Here is a 19,753-nt window from a genome sequence, read left to right as displayed (position 1 = left end):
CCAGAATCAAGCTCCACGGAGGCCAGAGGTCCCCATCTCCATAGTGATGACTGATGGCTTTGCTCCTTGGTACCTGCCTAGCAGGCCCCAGGCCAGGCTTCCTGGATACAAGGGGCCCTGGAAAGTGCAGAGACTGGAGCGCTCCTGCAGGGAGCTGTACACTGGGCGAGAAGCGCTTGAATAAAGGTGTGTGGTGATATAGTGCAGGGGCCTCTGTGACAATGAGCATCATCACGATGGGGGCGGCACTGCGTCACCACGAGGGGGCTGTTGAATGTGTCACCATGAGGGGTCTCCACCTCTGACACCATGAGGAAGGTGCCCGTGGGAGGGGGCTCGCGGTGTCATGGGGCTTTTCCAGATATGAGATTTTTTAGGATCTCATTTCACATGCAGCGTTTGCTACCCTAAGAGGATAACTATAGGAACAGACACACCCTTCTTTGGAACCCTCCTTGCTCCAAATGCCTCCCAGTGCCCCCTCTCTTCACCTCTCCCTATCCCCCACCATTGCTTTTTCTCTGTTGAGGTTGTTTGTTGCCCTCAGACGGTGGTGGGGTACGTTCTCCATGAGGGTTCACAGTCTTTTATTAGTCAAGTGGCCCGCCCTGGGAACCAGGGGATATCCCACCTCTGAGAGAGGGGAGGGCCTGGAATCATGTCTGGAGTTGCTATTCACACTTAGAACCTGGCCCCTCATTCTTCTGTATAAGGAGCTTTGGGCTTGGCCAGGAGTAGACCCTTCCCCAAGGGTTTAGGCTAAAGGCCTAGACTCTGCAACAGAGCCTCAAAGCCCATGAACACTGTGCTAAGTGTCAGGGGTACTGAGGGTACCTAAATTCTGGTAAGACCTTCCTGCCCATACACCCAGGAGGGTAGTCTCCTCTGGCCTGACCACCCTGTCACACTTCATCCCAGCATGACCACAGCAGCCCACTTTCCCTTCTTCATCCGCTCCCCAGGCAGGCAGAATGCTCCCAAGAGCTGGCATGTCTGGGGCTCTCCTCTCCATCTGGCTCAGAAGCAACCGAGATGGGTGTCACCTAGGAGGGCACATGCCCATCACCGAGAGCTGGTGGCCCAAAGGACAGGCAGTTACACTCCAAGTCTCCTACTTGGGAGGCTCAAGGCAAGAATGAGGGCTCAACACTGTCTCCCAGTGGCTGTTTGAGGCCCACACCTACCATTCCACATTAGCTCCAGAGAGCTCAGAGCCCCCACTCAGGTCCAAGGGCTAGTGGAGAATAAAGCAAATACTGGAAATTATTTCTGGACTCGTTCTTTCGGCCTCTCCCAAGTATAACCCTGGGATCCCCAGGGCAAAGAGAGCAGGCACCCTGGCATGCAGCATGGCCAGGAACACAGGGTTCTGGGAGGTGGGGACTGAGGCTCCTTGCTTCCTGCCTGTCAGTGGCTCTGGCCACCTTCTGCTACAGAACAGGAGAGAAAACAAGCCCAGGACATCTAGTTTCTCCCCTTCCCTCCATCTTGGCGGGGATATTCTCCTCTCCTTACACTTGGTCCCAGGGCTGCACCACTACCACCTAAGACAAGCAGACTCCCCTCCCTTCCCGCCACGGGAGCTGAGCTTGCCCTCCTGGCCCACATGGCCCCATGGCAGTCTCAGTGTCCCCAAGCCCCACTCAGCCTGATGTGCTGGGCTGCCTGTGGGTTGGTCAGGCAGGTGGGGAGGGTTAGGGTTAGGGTTAGGGTGCTGCCCCCACTTTCCTCGTCCCCTCAGGTTACCTCGTTCTTTCCCCATGGACTGCCCTCCCAAAACTCCTCCAGGACCTCGAGGTGCAGGGCACTCACAGCCCAAAGGCCAGTAGGGAAGAGTCAGGGAGACAAGGGAGACGAGCAGGACAGCAGGGAGGTGAGTACTGGGCTGAGATGCCCCAGATGTGCACAGCTGGGGGCAGGAGGTGGAGTCTAGTCATCGGGCCTCTCTTCTGGAGGATCCTCATCGATGGGGGGTGCAGGTTGGCAGCGGAAGTGGTCGTTCCAAATCTTAAGGAAGGTAACCCGAAACTTCTGGATGCGGAAGGCATAGACGATGGGATTCATGGCCGAGTTACCATGTGTGAGGAAGATGGCGATGTACATGAGGAGCCTCGGCTTATGGCAGGAAGGGCAGAAGAGGGTGATGCAGTTAAGGATGTGTAGGGGTAGCCAGCTGAGAGCAAAGAGGAAGAGGATGAGGGCCAGCGACTTGGCGATCTTCAGCTCCTTCCCATAGTACTTCTGCGGGTCGCCAGAGGATGCCGACACCTTCCTGTTGAGCTGCTTGCGGATCAGGTAGAAGACCTCCAGGTAGATGAAGACCATGAGCAGCAGTGGGGGCAGCACCCAGACAAAGAAGTTGAAGTAGACCATGTACTCCATGCTGATCACCTTCTCAAACTGACACTTGATCACGGGCTCACCTACACTGCCATTGGCCACCCAGGCCCGCTCCACCGCACTCAGGTTGTTCCAGCCGAACATAGGTGTCAAGCCCACCACAAAGGAGAGAATCCAGCAGCCAACGATGGCCACCACAGCCCTTCGGGGAGTCACCACTGTCTTGTACCTGGGGGAGAGGAGGGCAGAGTGTGAGGCCCCCTCCTCAGTTCACCCGGCCCCGGGGGTCTCTATAACTGATTCAGGGCCCAGCCAGGGCCCAGTGAGTGGGGAGGTGCATGTCTTTGGCTAGAGGGTCAAGTCTTTGGGATCTAAAATTTAGGCCAGAACTTGCGATGCACTGGTTCATGTCTACTGCTGAGGGTGGGAAAAAACAGAGAAGAAAATAACAAATGAATTCCTTTAGGAGTTTCACTAAAATTACCAAAGTAAAAATTGCTCACATGTGCTTGGCACACCCCCACTGGTAACCTTATCATTGCTTCGTGACAGTTCCCATGGGGTAGAAAAGCACCAGCAGAATGAATGCCCATTTGACAGCTGAGAAAACTGAGGTTCAGAGTAGCCACGTGTTCTGCCCGAGACCACATGGAGGGTGGCAGCACTGTCCTGTGCTTCCTAACTGACCACAACGACAAGGTGATTGACAAACCACCCCTCCCCTTGGGCCAGCTGACACACTATCATAAAAAGCCTTCCCACACCCCCTCCTTTCGGCTGTGTCCCATCTCTGCCAGTGCCCCCATCTCCCACCTCCATCCTTACCTCGCCTCCCCTTTCAGGCATGTACAGTACTTATCTCCTGAAGGGCTGATCTCAAGAACCAGCTCTCCACCCCCAAGCTAATTGGGAATTATTCTCAGGAAAGAAAACTGATGTTCACTGAGGACTGCACGCAAGGGACTCCCACTTATGCATGCATGCATGGGTGTCTTCATTCATTTTTGCGTGCTTTCTGTGCCATTGGTCTCTGTGCTAGGAGTAAGATAAAGAATCCCTACCTCTATGCAGCTCACATTTTGGGTGAAGAAATAGATAACACAAAAGTAAGGAAATAAATAAACAAGACAGCTAGAGGTTGTGATATGTCCTTTGAAGGAAATAAGCAGGACGATGTCAAGGGGCAGAGCTACCAAGCTTTTTCATGCCATGACATACACAGATGATGAAAACATTTGGATGACACAGAAAATGGATGAGGCTGCCCATGGGCCGTGACTCTTCCCCCACCCCTGCCCCCAGGGTTGAGGGGATGCCCCTCCGAGGGGGGGCTCCCCACTTCCCTTTAAACCAATCCAGCCAGCAGCCAGCATGTCCTCTGCCCACGCACTGGCCTTGGAGCTAGCGCCAAGGGCTGGGGCCCGCCCAGCTCTGTGGTGAGGAGCTGGCTCAGCCCGGCAGCTTGCCCAGTTGTTATTTTCCAATGTAGCTTCTGGGATGGAGGGAGTCCCCTCTTGAGCATGTGAACAGCTACTGAGACCCACAGGTGTGGAGGCGGAGGCCTCCCTCTGACTCCGTTTTCTTCTGTCCCGTGCCTGTGGAATCTGCGGCATTCTCCTTCACAGCAATGATTCTTCAGGTCCCTCTCACCCTGGACCAAAGCCCACTGCTCCTTGAAGGCTTTACAGGAGTGGGAAGGGGAACGATGTGAGGGATGGGAGAAATTGGACCCCACCCCCACTCCATGTAGAAAGCAAGCACTAGATAAGCAACCTCATTTCTAATCTCATCATTCCAGTGGGGAGACTGAGGCCCCTAGATGACTCCAACACCTTCAGTGTGGTGCCCCATCCCCTACTCTGTAATCATAGGGTCCTTGTGTCCCCAAAGCTCCAAGGGGCCTTGAAATCTGGCCAGTTTGCTTCTGCCTTCCTGAAGTTTTCTTAGGTCTAATCCTTGCTCTCTTGCTGTAACTAAAGCCTATTTCCACCTCTTGAATCCCCAGCAGGAAAGCCAGCCTGGTGCATACTTTGGAGTCAGAGAGATCCATATCTGGGCCCCAGGTCTGCAACTTACTAGGTCAGTTCTTCCCCTGTAAAGTGAGACTGTGGGACCCACTTCAGATGAGCTAACATATGGGAAATGCCCTGTAAGCACGCCACCAACATTCCTGTGCCTGAGCTCCTAACCCTCCAAGCCCCTGAAAACACAGGCACCGGAGAAACCCTGCTATCTCTAGATGCTCAGCAAACACAGCATAATGGCTCTGTAAACATCTGGCTCAAGGTTTGTTTCTGATGAGCTTAAAGTGCTTCCCACATGTCCTATAGTGAAAGAAGCTCTGGGCAAGTCCATGGGGTGAGACGAAAGGAGCGCAGGTCATTCTATCAAAAGATATGGGGAGGGGGAAGGGTAAGCTGTGACAAAGCGAGAGAGTGGCATGGACATATAGACACTACCAAACGTAAGGTAGATGGCTAGTGGGAAGCAGCCGCATAGCACAGGGAGATCAGCTCGGTGCTTTGAGACCAGCTAGAGGGGTGGTATAGGGAGGGTGGGAGGGAGGGAGACGCAAGAGGGAAGAGATATGGGAACATATGTATATGTATAATTGATTCACTTTGTTATAAAGCAGAAACTAACACACCATTGTAAAGCAATTATAGTCCAATAAAGATGTAAAAAAAATAAAAATAAATAAAAATTAAAAAAAAAAGGCTAAGGTACTCTGCCACAGCTGTCACAGGCAGGGTGCAGGTCCCTGTGGTGAGCCGCCGCAGAGCCCAATGGAGCGGCAGCTGCGGAAGGAAGGATGTAGGCCAAGTACCCCCTATCACAGCCCATCACAGCTATGATTCACGTCATATTGATCATTTACAAAGTCCTTTTACGTTCATGTCCCAGGTAATCCCCGTAACCACCCTGTGAGGTGAGTACAGCGCAAAATGGAATCCCCATTTTACAGATTAGGAACTCGAGGTCCAGAAATGGGCAACGACTTGCCCACATCTCCTGACTCCAAGACCAGCTCTCCTCAGGGCACCAGGCTGACTGTGGGTTGTTTAGATGTGGATGACTGGCAGATTGGGAACATCCCTTTCCTACAAGCTTTAAAATGGGAATGTCTAGACCCTATTCAAAGGTGGTACCACCCAGAGAAAGGGGGGTAGACAAAGTGACCTCTGGTATTGCCGTCCAGCCTGAGGACTAGGGGAGGGGATATCTCGCCCAGGACCCACATTTGGGCAGTGATGACCCACCAAGAGAGGAGGTGAATTCTGACAGTGTCCCAGGTGACAGAGGAGGAGGTAACTTCTAGCTAGAGAGGTACCGCCTTTTCTCTTCCCCTCACACTTCCCAACTGCCTGGAGCCCCGGGGGTTAAAGCTTTCCTAGGGCTCCTCCGGGCCAGGTCCCAGCAGACCCTGCAGCTTAGGGTATCAGTTCTCATCTGTTTTTCTTGCTATTTTCTCCATGGTGGGAAAGGGCTGGACCCAGGACCTTGGCTGAGGTAGGGCTGGCTCTCACAGGAAGGGCTGCCTCTCAGAGCTGGGAGAAAAACTTACCTCTCCCTACACGTGGGAAAGAGAAGCAGAGGCTGCAAGTCCTAGAGTGCACATGGGGTGGGGCGTGCTGAATGTGCCACAAACACTTGTCCCACCAAGTCATGGTCCAAGGCCTCATAACCCCCAACTTTATAGACAGCCCTGTGAGAGCTAGCCAGAGAGATGGCTGTCCTCAGGAGTGTGCAGTCTCAGACAGACAAAGGGGAAGCAACAGAATGGAGGCACTGGAACACCAAGTGGAGCCCTGTCCACAGGCAAGCAGGGAGGGCAGCTCCTTAAAGACGTTGTTGAAGAAACCAGGGAGAGCCCTGCCCGCTCCTGTAGCTCCCACACAGTGCCTAAAATTCCCCCATTGGTGAGATGTTCCTTTGGGTTAAGAATCGCCCTCTCTGTGTGTTATTTTTAAAGCCAAGATAATGCTGACTCCGTAGTATGAATTACTTTATTTGTCAGTATCTTCTTATTGATGATGAGAAAAATGAAAAAACTGGGTATCTAGAGTAGTTGGGGTGGCAGAGACTCCAAGAGGAAAGGGAGAGCTTAAGGAAAGAGGTGGACGAGTCTCCTGTTGCCAAGAGCTGGCCTAGCTGAACAGACAAGTTTTTCATAATATAGCTGCTGCAAGAATAAGTAAGTGTGGTTTAGAGGTCAAAGTTAGGGAAGGAGGGCTACTAATCCTGTACCCAAATAGGGCAAGGCAGAGGAAGCCTTTGCTACTTCCCTGGACACCTTGGCAGGGCTGCCAAAGGAGGGGAGGAGGTCCTGGAGGCTAAGGGAGGGGGGATGCTCAAAAATAATAGTTAACTGATTGACAGCAATAATAACAATGCTGATAAAAGCTAACATTTATTGACGCTTTTCATGTGCTGGCACCAGCTTTATAGACAGCCCTGTGACTTAGGCATTATTATGATTATTATTCTCATTTTCTAATCGCAGTAACTGAGATTCAGATTATGAAACATGTCCAAGGTCACTCAGTGAGTAAGAGGTAGAGATGGAATTTCTAAGACTGAGATTTGTCCTAGTCCAAAGCCCATGAAGGACCCCAGCTCTGCCACTTTGGGAAGATGGAGGACAAGGGGGGCTCAGAGGGTGGAGGTCCAGTACAGAAGAAGGGAGTCATGGTGGACCTCCCCTGCTTCAGGTAACCGCCTGGACTGGGCAGCTCTGAAGATGGCAGCAGGCCTGCCTGGAAGCCTCCCTCCTCCCTCCAAGTCCAACCTCTTTGTAGCCCTCAGACTGGTCTGTTCATGATCTGCTCAGCTGTTTAGTCGTCAGTGCTGGGGCAAGTAGGCAGCTGAGGCACCCTCCCTTTTCATTCATTAAACAGATATTCACGGAGGGCTCTTAGGTGCCCGGTTACAAGTGCCGGGTTCAGGAATATCGAAGAGAACAGGCTTTCAGGAAAGTAACATTCTAGAGGCAGGGGATAAACCAATAAACAGATTGTTTGAGACCTACCAAGTGAAATAATTAGGACACCCTGAGAGCGAGTGGCTGGGCATGGAGTGCCGCTGGCTTAGGTTGTGTACGTGCTCAGGACAGCCTCTCTGGGGAGGAGACACTGAGCAGAGAGGGACATGATCACCTAGGGCAGCCAGGCATGAGGTACCAGCAGGCAAAGTCCTGAGGCCCGAGTGGCTCAGGTAGCAGAGCCGCTAGTGGGGGCTTCCGGAGAGTGAAGGCAAGGGCCAGGGCGGGGCCACCTGGGCTGGGCAGGTCACACGAAAGGTTCCAAGGTTTTATTCTTGTGCAGGGAAAGCCATTGTAAGCAAAGGAGTAATCTCCAATTTCTGTTTTTAAAAGATACTTCGGGCTGCAGTGTGGAGAGTGTGTTGTGTGCAGCAGGGGAAGCAAGAACACCGTGGGGAGAGCGTATTTCAGCCATCCAGGTAAGAGGCGAGGTGGTGAGCTCTCGTGGGTGGCAGTGGGGAGTGGGGAGGAGTGCCTGGCTGTCAGATGTGTTTGGGAACAGAGCCAACAGGACCTGTTGCTGAGTTTGGATGTCCAGGTGAGAGAATGCACCATCAGGATGACTCTCATGTTTTGATCCCGACCACTGAAGGGAGAGTGGGGCCATTCCCTGACCCTGACCCCTCCCTGGCCAGGGGCCCTTCCCCTACTCCCAGTCCTGTTGCACTCACTCAGGAAGTCCAGACCACACTGCTGGACAGTTCTTTGTGTGCACCTCCCACCTGGGGCCTTTGCACTTCCTGCTCACCTCCCTGAGAGGGCTGGGGAGGCTCCTTCCCCCACATCCAGATCTCAGCTTAGATGTCACCTCCTCAGAGGAGATTCCCTGGCCACCCTGCAAAAGGAGCCCTTCACTCCATAGCCTTCTGCTGTTTTTAATTCTCTTGATAGAGCTTATCACTTCTTGACTCTCTGAATCCATTCATCTACCCCCCCCACAACTGCTTCCTCTCTCGTTTAGATATAGATATAAATATGTAGGTGTTTAGGAATTTATTATCTGTTTCTCTCCAGTGGAATGTAACCCCATTAGGACAGAGATTCATTTTGCAAGTTCACCAACTGTGTTTCCAGTACCTAGAAAAGTACTCAATAATTATTTGTTGAATGAATGAGTAAATAGACGTAAAAATGGATACATGAATCCATATATCCATTTATTCAATCATTTATGATTTATTCAATGACAAATACATTTTATTCAATGATAAATAAATAAATGATAAATAAAAATGATAAATTAAAGAAAATTATTCGATCATTCATGATTAATTGAGGACCTACCATGTGAGTACGTCAGGGAACCACAGATAAGGATTAAATGGTAGGTGCTCAATTAGAGACAGTCAGATTAGAAAGGCATAGCTGAAGTCTTAGAAGCAATTACAGTGCCCTGGATGAAAAAAATCTTTCCCCTGTTCATTACCCACTGGGCTAGAAGCTGTGGGGATCTGCTGCTAAGTCAGATAACTACTGGTCCCCTGCTTAAGTCCTGTGACATAAGGTTGCTCTGATAAGGGCCCCTTATGAGAGGTATGAGTGAGTGCCACCAGGCCACCAGCCAGCCTCCAGCACATCTATGGCAGCCCTGAGCCCCAGCTCTGTCCCTGCATACTGTGAGACCAGCAGAGGCTACCCCAGGCCAGAACTAGCCTCCCCAGAGTCTTCCAGAGGAGCAGCATTTCCAACTCAAGCTAAGCCCCAGCAGGAGCCATGAGCCTGCCTGAGCTCCCCATTGGTCCTTTGCTTCATGAAGAGGCCCCTTTCATAGGTGGGATCAAATCCAGTCGGAGGCCTGACTGCACAGAGGGGTGTCCTCTGTCTGCCTACAGCCTCACAGGAGGGCTCTTCCTGGACACCACTGGGGACTGACTTTTAGGCTGACTCTGAGAACGTGAACAATAAGCCTCCTCAGAACAGGAAAAGCTCAGAATGCCATCAGGTGGTGAACACACCAGGGGACCTAGGCAGGAAAGATGCATTTGACAGAGAAAAGAGAAGGGGGGCAGGCGGCACAGAGATCCGCAAAAACTCTCCTTGGTGGACCAAGAACTGACCAACGGGGGAAGGTGCTCAGAGAAGCTGCTCCGTCACTGTACAAACAAGACTGGAGTGGCTGGTCCTGAAGCTGTATGTCCTCAGCTTCCCCTCCTTGCCCTGCCCTGCTCTGAGTCGCGGGGGAGGGCGGCTGACCCCTGCAGGCTGCATTTCCCAAGCTCCTGGGTCGCTGGGTTCATGGAAGGCATTGGAGTGCTGGAGGAAGGAGGTGGAAGGATATTTCCACCCCCCTCTCTCTGTCACAGCGGTTATATCTCTTCCTTGGCTCTACCTCCCACCAGCCAGGCCCCCTATGGTTTCAGCTTCCACTAGCCCCCTGTAGCCCCTGGGCTCCAGGACCACCTCCTTCCTTTGCCCTTCAGCCTAGGGGTAGCTTCCTGTTGTTGCTAATGTCTGAGTTACCTCACTATCCCCTATTTGACTTCTTAGATGCTTCATCACCTGTGTGACCAATTCCTGGCATTAAAAGCCCTCAGCTGTAAACGACTAAGCGATTTCCATGTTCCTGGTTAGATCCCAATGGTTCAGGAGTGAAGCTGGAGCAGGAAAAATTGAATGTAGTTATCACAAAGAACTCCCTCCTCGAGGGATGAGAGAACTGACCGGACGCTTAATAAATATGTGTTGACTCAAAAGAAGAGAGAGAGAATCCACAGGATGGGTTTGGAAAAGGCTAAACATGGCTCTGTTTGAAGGCAGGGGTGATGAAGTGTCCTGTGAACTGCTGAGACCAGGGCAGGGTCCTCAGGCCTGGCTGTTCCTGTTTCTTGTCACCAAGGCACTGGGCATGCGGCTGGGTAGGGGACCGGATCATGTCTGCATCTTTCTGCAATGGGCAGTTTGGATAGTCTGGGACTGAACCCTCCATCTTCCCTTCCCACTTTCTTGCCTTGTAAGAAGGAGCGATATTCCACAGCTCTGGTGACCTCCTTCCTTGCCTCCCTCCTTATCATTGATCTCAGCTAGTTGTAACTGGAAACTTGGATCTCAAGACCAGGGAAGTAAGGCTTTAGGACTATAAACCACTTCCTTCAGAGAAATTCTCCCTCTCAAAGGAAACAGGAAACCGGATACAATCAAAGGCACTGGGCACACTCCAGGGACCAAATATTTAACGGTAACATTCCCCGGGGGAGTCTGGATCAGGGACCCTGGGGAGGGACTTGGATGTCTGGGTCCTAATAATCCTGCCTTGAATCTTGCTTGCTTCGGGACCTGTGGCATCACCCACCAACTCTAAATATCAGTGTCACCAATCCCCAAAAGGGGGATCCATTGGACACCCTCAAGGCTAGTTTGCAGAACTATAGAGAGCGGGCCCAGACACTGAACTCATTGAAAGAAGAGAGCTGGATAAATTAGTTAGGCCTTGGAAATAACTCCTGGTCACGTTCTGAGGACAAACAACTCAACAGCCTGGTGGGAAAAACAATTATGTCTATGTATGTGACCCAGTAGCGTCCTCTATTCTGAACATCCTCTATTCTCCCTGCTTCAGATTCAGAGCCCCTTCCTTGAATCTGGGAGTGAGCAGAAAAAACATAGCCCCTGACCTAAAGGAGTTCTCCATCTGATGGGGAAGGTATAGCCCCTGAGCAGAGGGAATGCCCAGTCTGATGGGAGAGCAGCCCAGGCTAAATAAAACATACGAGGCCAAAGTTCCTGGTGTCAACCCCAGACTGAAAGGTGGCACAGGTAACTGACATTGCAAGTTCTACCTCAGGCCTGTGTGCCTGTGACAACGCCCCTTTCCTCTCTGGTTGCATCCTCTCATCCTTACAAAGAGGCGTTGGGATTTGTCCAGTGCACCTGATCTAGAGGAGGCTGCAGGGGGTAGTGTAGGGAGGGAGGTTCTCAGGTTTGGGGAAGGCATATTTTCAAAGTATACTTGCCTACAATCCCCAACCCTTTCCCGCAGTCCGGGGCGTATCAGAATGTCCCCACACAGGCGATGGGAGGCCCAGGGACTGCACTTTGACACAATCCCCCAGGTAATTTTGAGATGCAGCCACCTCCTCCCCATCCCCAGTCCTCTAACTCCTGAGACCAGTGCAGCCCCACATCCCAGTGACAGGGTGGTCTTCAGGGAGGAGGATGTCTGACCTGAACTGTAAACTCAGGACAACTGGACCCAGACCTCAGCATTCCTGGCCATTTCCTGCTCTGAGATTTGATTCTCTCCAGCTCTTGGGGTAAGGCCAGGATGGTGAAAATACCAAGGGCAAATTACCCCACCTGCTGTGGGAGACTTTCTGACTCATTCGGCAGTATGGAAAAAAATTTTCCTGTCTGCATATGGATTTAATGACCTACGAGTGGCTGGCGCAGTGAGGCCTTACTGGGATGACCACTGTAGTAAAGGGGGCCAAATTTCTTTTCCAACCAAGTGGAAAGACCTGACATTATAGGAAAAGGGAGCTGATTGAATCATTCCCCAGCAGCCTCTCTGGTCTTTGCAGACAGTGGTCACTTTTAAGAGGTGGCAGGGAATCCTGCAGCCTGGCTGGCACATCAAGAGGGTGAGGGCAGGAGGGAGCTGGAAATGGGCAGAGCTCGCCAGGCTTGAGAGAGCAGGGGGCCCACGCTGCCCATCAAGGTGCCTGCAAGGACACCAATGACATGAGGACCCCCAGAGCAGGGCAGTCCTCCCTTGGAGCACCTCACTGTGGTGGGAACCAGCAGACCTCGGTTCTGGTCCAGGCTTTGTTGGGAGGGAATGAGCTGGCCTTGGGTGAAACTCCTCTCCTTTGGGGGCATCTCTATCCTCATCTGGATAATGTAGGACTGAATGAGATGTTTCCCAAGCTCTGGCAGGTCAAGTTCCCCTCTTCTGAAATGTGTCAGATCATCTTATACGAAGAGGTGAGCTTGGCACTAGTGGAAGGAGGGAACACCAAAAACCAGTTTGGGGACGGGGATCCCAGGGGCAGTAGTTGAGAGGCACATACAACTCCCCAGAAGGGAGTCCCCCCCTAAGGATTTCATGCTCCAGCTATGTGCCCCATGGAGAGGAAGATGGGGAGCAACATGGAATGGAAAGAGAAAGAAATATTTGTTGTGAGTGAAGGAATGAAGAGTGCTGCTGAGCCAGATCTGAGTTCAAGCTGTGGCTCTACCAGTTAACAGCTTGTGGCCTTGACCAAGTAAAAATTCCTTGAGCCTTGCTTTTGTCCTCAGCATAATGGCACAAGAAGACTTGCTTGGCAGGCTCACTGGGACCATGAGGCCCCTCTGTGAATAGTGGCAACTGGTGCCTAGTGTTATCACCACCCCTCTCCCAAGGATGTCCCCGACTCCCCCAGAAAATACAGTCAGCTCCTGAAGAGATACAAAACAGGTTGCAGTGACACAGACAAACAAAAAGTTATTTGTTTCACTTTGGAAAGACTGGTCACATGGCTTTAGTATCCATTTTGCACTCAGCTCTCCTACCTAACTCAAGCCTGGTACAGAATTAGTCTGTGTTCCCTGATCTGTCTGCCTAGCATCTGAGTCTTGGGTGGGGAGCAGATAGGGATGTGGGAGCTTGCTGAGCCCAGCACAAACCCCACACAGGGCCCTGGAGAAGCCACACTTCCTGGCTAAGCGCAGTAAAGCTCTCTTGAGTAAGTGGCCAGTGTAGAGACTGGAGACAGGCGAGGCAGACTCAGGGGAGCTCAGGATGCCCCTTCTCCCACCTCCCTTCTGCATATTTCCTGGCCTGTCTGGAACCACAGAGTACTCAACATCTGCCTGAAGGCCTGTTTCCCTCTAGGGACCATGATCCAACTCTGGCCAGAGAGACTATATAGATTCCAGAGCAGCCCAAAGGCAGTGGTCCACTGAGAGCCAGACAGCAGACCCAGTGCCCTAGTGCCCAGAGCCTGGAGTCACAGGGGCTAGCTTGGGGGACAGGGATGCTCACCCTGAGGAGGCAACTGCTCTCATAGGGCTTGGGGTCTTTCTCTGCTTTAGCTGCCTGGGCCTTCAGGGCTCCCTAAAGTCCATAGCATCTAGCCCTCTATTCTAGAAAAGATGCAACAGATGGCAGGATGTGGGAGGAGGACAGAGAAGACAGGGAGACTTTTGTCCTCTTTCTAAAGAAAGGTCCCACCTTCACCCTCAGGCCTCCCTCCATTCCATCGCTTGTACTTTTACATCAGAAAGTCCTACCCAGGGGCTTCCCTGGTGGCGCAGTGGTTAGGAGTCCACCTGCCGATGCAGGGGACACGGGTTCGTGCCCTGGTCCGGGAAGATCCCACATGCCGCGGAGCGGCTGGGCCCGTGAGCCATGGCCGCTGAGCCTGCGCGTCCAGAGCCTGTGCTCCACAACGGGAGAGGCCACAACAGTGAGAGGCCCGCATACCACAAAAAAAAAAAAAAAAAGAAAGTCCTACCCAGGATCTAACTTCAGTCCCTCTTGCTGCACCACAACCCAAGGCAGTCCTGCTCTTGGGACCTGGAAGAAGTTGCAGTCATATTCTCCCAGGTTCTGGACTTTCTCCCCACTTCACATCCAGGTTGGTGGAGTTTGGAGCCCAGATAACAGTGGTAAGAACCCCAGCACCCAGCAGTTTCCCATCATCCCTCCTTGGTGCCTCTTGTTGCTTTCTGTGTCTTACGTCCCAACACGTGCCTATTCACTGAGCCCCACAGTGTGCGGGACCATTTACATGAAGCTGCAGGCCAGGCCCAATCCAGGAACCAGTGCAGCCACTCAGGTAGCATCACGCAGAAGAGTTTAGCAACAGCTATCAGCCCTGAGCCCTGCCCCACCCTGCCCCTCCAACGCCCTGCATTTGCTGCAGGTTTTCCTCCTCTTTTCTGCCCCAGCCCCAGAGATGAGCTGGGGATAAGGGGGATCTTGATGCAGTGGAAGGTGGGGAAGCACTCAGTCTTGCCCAGGTAGATACAGGCTGGGCATAGAGTCCCCTGCCCAGGACAGCATGCAGCAGGATCCCCTGGATCAGGGTGGGAGCTGATGCCCTCCTCTTCCCCATGTGGGGCAATCAGTAAAATTATTTGTTTCCTCCCTGAGCATATAACTGCCAACCCCCAAGAGCAGGAGTCAGGTCTGGTTCAATGTTGTATTCCTAGCACCCACTGTGGTATCTGGTACACAGTAAGGCACACAATAATATTTTTAGAAAGGAAAATAGATTCATATAAAATGCTCAGTTAAAATCAGAGAAGGCGGAAAAGAGAAGGTAGGGGAGAAACAAACAACAAACCCAATGAATAGAAAAGTTACCAACACAGTAAACATTAATCCAATGATATCAATAACCACTTTAAATGTGAGTAAAGTAGGAAGGAGGGTAAGAGGAAGCCGCTTTGAAGCTTTTTGCTTCTCTCCACAACATCCCTCCTGGCAGGTAGAAGACCCTGCACCCAGCCCACCCAGATGAGGGACCTTCCATAGAATCCTAGAGATTTCCATTCCCAGTTTCTGTCCCAGTCACCCAGTCACTTTCCATTATAAGTCATCCAGCTTAATACATTAAGCCACTTAATTAGGTGGTTCTAACTACAAGACCAGCCCTTCCCCTCACAGCTGTCCCTGGGTGGAAGTAGGGAACAGTCTGTTCTCAGGGAACTGCCCTACACCCCTGTGATTTGTGCCAGGATAACGGAGCAGCATGGAGCCACTGGCAGCATCCCAGAGCAGGGGTCTGGAGAGGCAGCTTCTCTGAGCATTGATCAATGACCATATTTTCAGTCACTTCTGCCACTCTGCAAAGCCCAATAAATCACTCACATCTGCCACGACTCTCGATGCGGGAATCTCACATTATGATGTATGTGGGAGCAGAGGAAGCTTATTATATCGAAGCCTTTTTTTCCCATCCACCATTCACAAAAACTTCAAAGTGCTGTGCTCAGAGCCACAAAAAAGAAAATGCAGATTGCTGACAATAATGGGTCTTGGGGACTCAACCAGGCAAGAATCAGGTAGGACAGGCACTGCAGGCACAGGGTGGGGACACCAAAGTGGCCTCCCTCACCCAGCTGATATTAATACCAACAATATGGGCCATTTGGAAGGTCCAACTCTAGGGTCCCCAACTTTCAAATCCCACAAAGACCTGACCACCCAAAACTCTCCCTCTCTGACCTCCATAGCTGGCACCCACTATCTCCAACAGAGTTACACCAGTTGGCCAAGGAAGCAAAAGGCTCCAGATAACACAACACTGGCAGGCGTGTGACAGGCATTAGAGGGCCTGGGCTCTAATCAGACTCAAACTTGCTGTGTTAGCAGATTACATCACCTTTCAGAATCTTAGCTTCCTTATCCAAAATGGAGCTGATATCTGCCTAGCCCACCTCCCAGTGTTCCTATAGTAACCACTTGGCATTGAGCTTTACATACAGTCTCTCCTTTCCTCTTCCCACAATCATCTTAGGAGGGAGGCAGCATCTCCACAGATGAGAAGACTGGGTAACTCCCTCAAGGTCACAGAGCTGGTGGTCAGAATTGGAACTGCAGCTCAGGTCAGCTGCGTCCCAAACCAGGGTTTTGTGTTTCACACAATAATATACCCATGAGGCTGTGAGGACTTTGAGAATAGGGATTATAGTCTTATGTTCCCCAGTACCCCTTATTGTCCAAGCTTCTCAGACTGCAATGTGTGTGAGAAGCAAGGCCCAATGGCATTCAGCCTAACGCTGGCCCAGAAGTAACCCTCCCCACCCTTGTCTGGGGAGAAGCCTGTCTGAGGAGCCCAGAAAAAGGAAAGGCATTGTCTTGGACCCTGCAGGAAATAGGAACTCAAATCCCTGCCAGGTCCCTTGCAAACCACCTGTGTGACTTGTTTCTGTTAATGGACAGCCACCTCCACCATATGGAGAGAGGAAAGGCAGGGAGCCAGGGTGGGAGAAGGGAAGGCAAGAGGCTCCCCACCTCAGCGAAATGATAGTGGGGCGCACAGCTCTCCTCACAAAGCATTTCAGCTTGCCTGATAGGGCAGATTTTGTTGTTGCCATTTTTTTTTTTTTTTTGTGGTACGCGGGCCTCTCACTGTTGTGGCCTCTCCCGTTGCGGAGCACAGGCTCCGGACACGCAGGCTCATGGCTCCGGCCATGGCTCACGGGCCCAGCCGCTCCGCGGCATGTGGGATCTTCCTGGACTGGGGCACGAACCCGTGTCCCCTGCATCGGCAGGCGGACTCTCAACCACTGCGCCACCAGGGAAGCCCCTGTTGTTGCCATTTTACAGAGGCCCAAGAAGGTTCAGTGAGTGCCCAAGGCTATAGCTTGGCTGATTAGTGTTTGAGCTGAGACTGAACCCAGGTTTCTCTGAACCTGGCCCAGTGCTCTTTGCGGCATGCATGCTACCTTTGGGTGGCAGAGAAGGTCTCCTGGAATCCCTCACAACACTCAGCCCTAGGACCCAGCCCAGGGTCGGCTGGGCTGCCTCTCTAGCCCACCTCCTCCATTCTCACTTCCACGGACCTCATGGGATTATTTCTGCTGCCATGATGTTAGCAACACCTCCTGATTTAGCTTCCCTGCACTTGTGATCGAGGTAGCTGTGCAAATGAGCACATGCAGGCCCTAGAACCTGAGAGAAAGCAGGCAGGGCCTAAAGGAAACCAGATGGCAGGTCAGGCCAGGCCTGTGCCCACTAGCAGCCTCTGTCCCAGAAATCTCAGCCCTCTTAGCTCAGCCTGTGCCAATTTCTCTTAACTGCAAAATCTTGTGTTCTGCCTCCATCTTAGCCTAGAAGCTCTCTGAGGACAGGGGCTGTGGTTCCCCACAGTCTGGAAATCCCTGAGGAGAGTGGTTGGGTTAGTGGGTATATCACAAGCAGCATTCACTTTGGTATCTGGTAAGCTGGTACAAATCCCAGTTTTGCTAATTACTAGCTGGATAACTATTTTCCAGTTCCTTTACCTCCCTGGTTCTCTTATTTCTTTATTTGTAAAAATGGTGTTGATGCCAGCCTTGCAAGGCTAAATAAAATTAAATATGCTACCAAAGAAGGCACTCATCACTGTTCCTGACATGAAGGGGACACTCAGCATGCAGATACTCCCTCTACCCCAAGACCACATGTCTCCTTCCTCAGGATCCTCTGTCAGGCAGCCCCTGGACTCATGGAGGAGCTTGAAGCAGAGGGGGACTGTACCCAGAACAGTGACAGAGCACACCTCACCTGTGTATATGGCTCTATGCACCTCCGAGCCGTGCCACGGCCACTTCCCCAGGTGGAGCTCACCAACGTGAGGCCATGGCATGCATGTAAAGGAACCTCTCAAGCCACAGTTGAGTGTGGCTGTATTAACTGTCTGCCCCAACCGCGACAGAGACAGAGAGACACACATGTGCATGCCGCTACCCATCCATCGTCTTCCCTCCCATGAAACGGCAGGAAAGGGGAAGAACAAGCCCCTGTGATACTGGAGAGAGACGGTGGGTTTACATTATTTTCACGTGTAATCCCCTCAACAATCCAATGAGGAAGATGTCATTATTTCCATTTTACACGTGTAAAACTGAGGCTCAGAGAGTTTGGGCAAGATCATAGAACAAGTAAGTAGCAGAGTCAGGACTGAGAGACCAGCATTGCCAGCCTGACGCCTAAGGCACTCAGAGCTCTGTGCCTCTCAGCATCCCTTCTTTCCTCAGACTCAGCACACACACTGCGTGCTGGATCTTTGCAGCAACCCTGAGAAGTCAGGCAGAGACTGTGAGTCCCCTTTGCTGAGGAAGATGCAGCGCCGGGGAAGTGAGGTGGCTTGTCCAGATGGGTACAGCGGCAGACTGAGCTCCAGCCTCTGAGTTCCGGCTCCGGGTCTCTCTCTGTACTGAGTGAATTGGGGGATCAGGTCTCCCTGGTTTGGGAGGGGGTTCCCCTTTTCTTGATTCTCCTCCCAAGTTTTTTTTCCTTTAACCCTTGACAGTAGACCGAGCTCAGACTCAGGCCATGTTCTGACGGGAAGACTGCGGCCTAGAGAATGGCCCCTCCTTGCCTGCGTGGACTTCAGCGGTGGGAGGTGACAACCGCTCCTGTGCAGACCCCTTGAGGCCCTGGAGCTGCCCATCATGGAGGAGTTAAAGCCCAGCAGTAGCCCGCACATCCAGTCACTGTGAGTTCCCTCCCCACCAGGCCCAAGGCGCCTGCCCACCTCGTGTGGTCAGGGAGCTGTTGGTGTGGGGCCTCCACTCCACTGAGTGCTGGAGATGCAGCACCGTCTCCCAGCAGCCAGGAGAGCTGTCTACAGCTCGAGCAGGTGGTAGACAGTGTGGCACGACACCCGAGGGGGAAGAGGGAAGAGGTTTTCTCTTTAAACGTCAGCTCCAAAGACAAACTCAGCCCCTCTGCCAGGCGTGCGGCAGCACCCACTTCCTGATCCTTCTTACCTCCCGGTGACAGTTGTGTCTGTCTCTCGGGTCTCTGCTCCACTCATGTACCCATAGCCCGGCAGCCAACATTAGCTCCTTCTGCCACCTCAGTGCCAGGCAGTCAGGCCAGCTCTTGGGCGGTACTCTGCAGGCCAGAGGACAGCTTGGGGTGGGGGTTTGGGAGCCTCCACACACACACCCAGAACCAACTCATCCCTGAACAATGCAGCCATTTTCCTCTCTGAGAGCACTCCTTTATAGACAACTCTCTGCAGTAGGCATAAGGAATTGTGTCCATTCTATAGGTGTGGAAACTGAGACCCAAAGAAGTAAGTGATTTACCCAAAATCACCCAGCAGTAAGGTTGGAGTCAAGGCTCAAATGCAGGTCTTTTCATTCATCCATTCAATTGTTCATTCAACAATTCCAGTTACACTTAGATGTTGTGTGACTAATAATAAGTTGTTTAACCTCTCTGAGCCTCAGCTTCCTCAGAAAATGCGGAAAATAGGAATATATTATTACTATTAGAAAACACTATTAGTGCCTCTTCATAAAATTGTGCAAGGATTTAAATAAGAGAATCCACATAAAGTATATCGCAAAGGCCTAGCAAGCGTTAGGTGTTCGAGAGTCACTTGCTACTATTACCATTCACTTACTGGTCAGGCATTAGATACCAAAAATGGGCAGAAACCATGCTGGACACTGTGAAGGAGAGTTGAATAGGCTTGGACCCCACCCTCAAGTTGCTCACAGGCCAGTGAAGGAGGTTACCTCGGTGCAATCTGACAAGGGCTGTGTTACAGGGGAGCATGGGGAGCTGTAAACACACCAAAACAAGGAAGGTTTCTGGGAGGAGGTGTCATCTGAGTTGACTATTAACGAATGAGTAGGAATTAGGAAAGAAAAGGGAACAGATTTCTGAGGGGGGTGTGTGTGTGTGTGTGTGTTTTAGACATGGTCTTAGATGTTAAACATCCTTCT

At 51.9% G+C, this 19,753-nt stretch overlaps 1 protein-coding gene across 1 annotated transcript in view; it reads right to left on the bottom strand.

Annotated features, from left to right (window-relative positions):
- Positions 1–1,929: 1,929 nt before the first annotated feature.
- Positions 1,930–19,753, bottom strand: part of ADORA1 (adenosine A1 receptor) — a gene marked incomplete at both ends in the record, with an annotated part of 31,734 nt that continues 13,910 nt past the window's right edge. The window contains one exon of the mRNA XM_082833427.1: positions 1,930–2,569. Within this exon, the coding sequence (XP_082689553.1) occupies positions 1,930–2,569 (640 nt within the window). The remainder of the gene's footprint in view (positions 2,570–19,753) is intronic.

Source organism: Leucopleurus acutus, assembly GCF_964270905.1.
Source record: "Leucopleurus acutus genome assembly, chromosome: 2".
Taxonomy (NCBI): Eukaryota; Metazoa; Chordata; class Mammalia; order Artiodactyla; family Delphinidae; genus Leucopleurus; species Leucopleurus acutus.
This window is presented reverse-complemented; position numbering and strand designations above follow the sequence as displayed.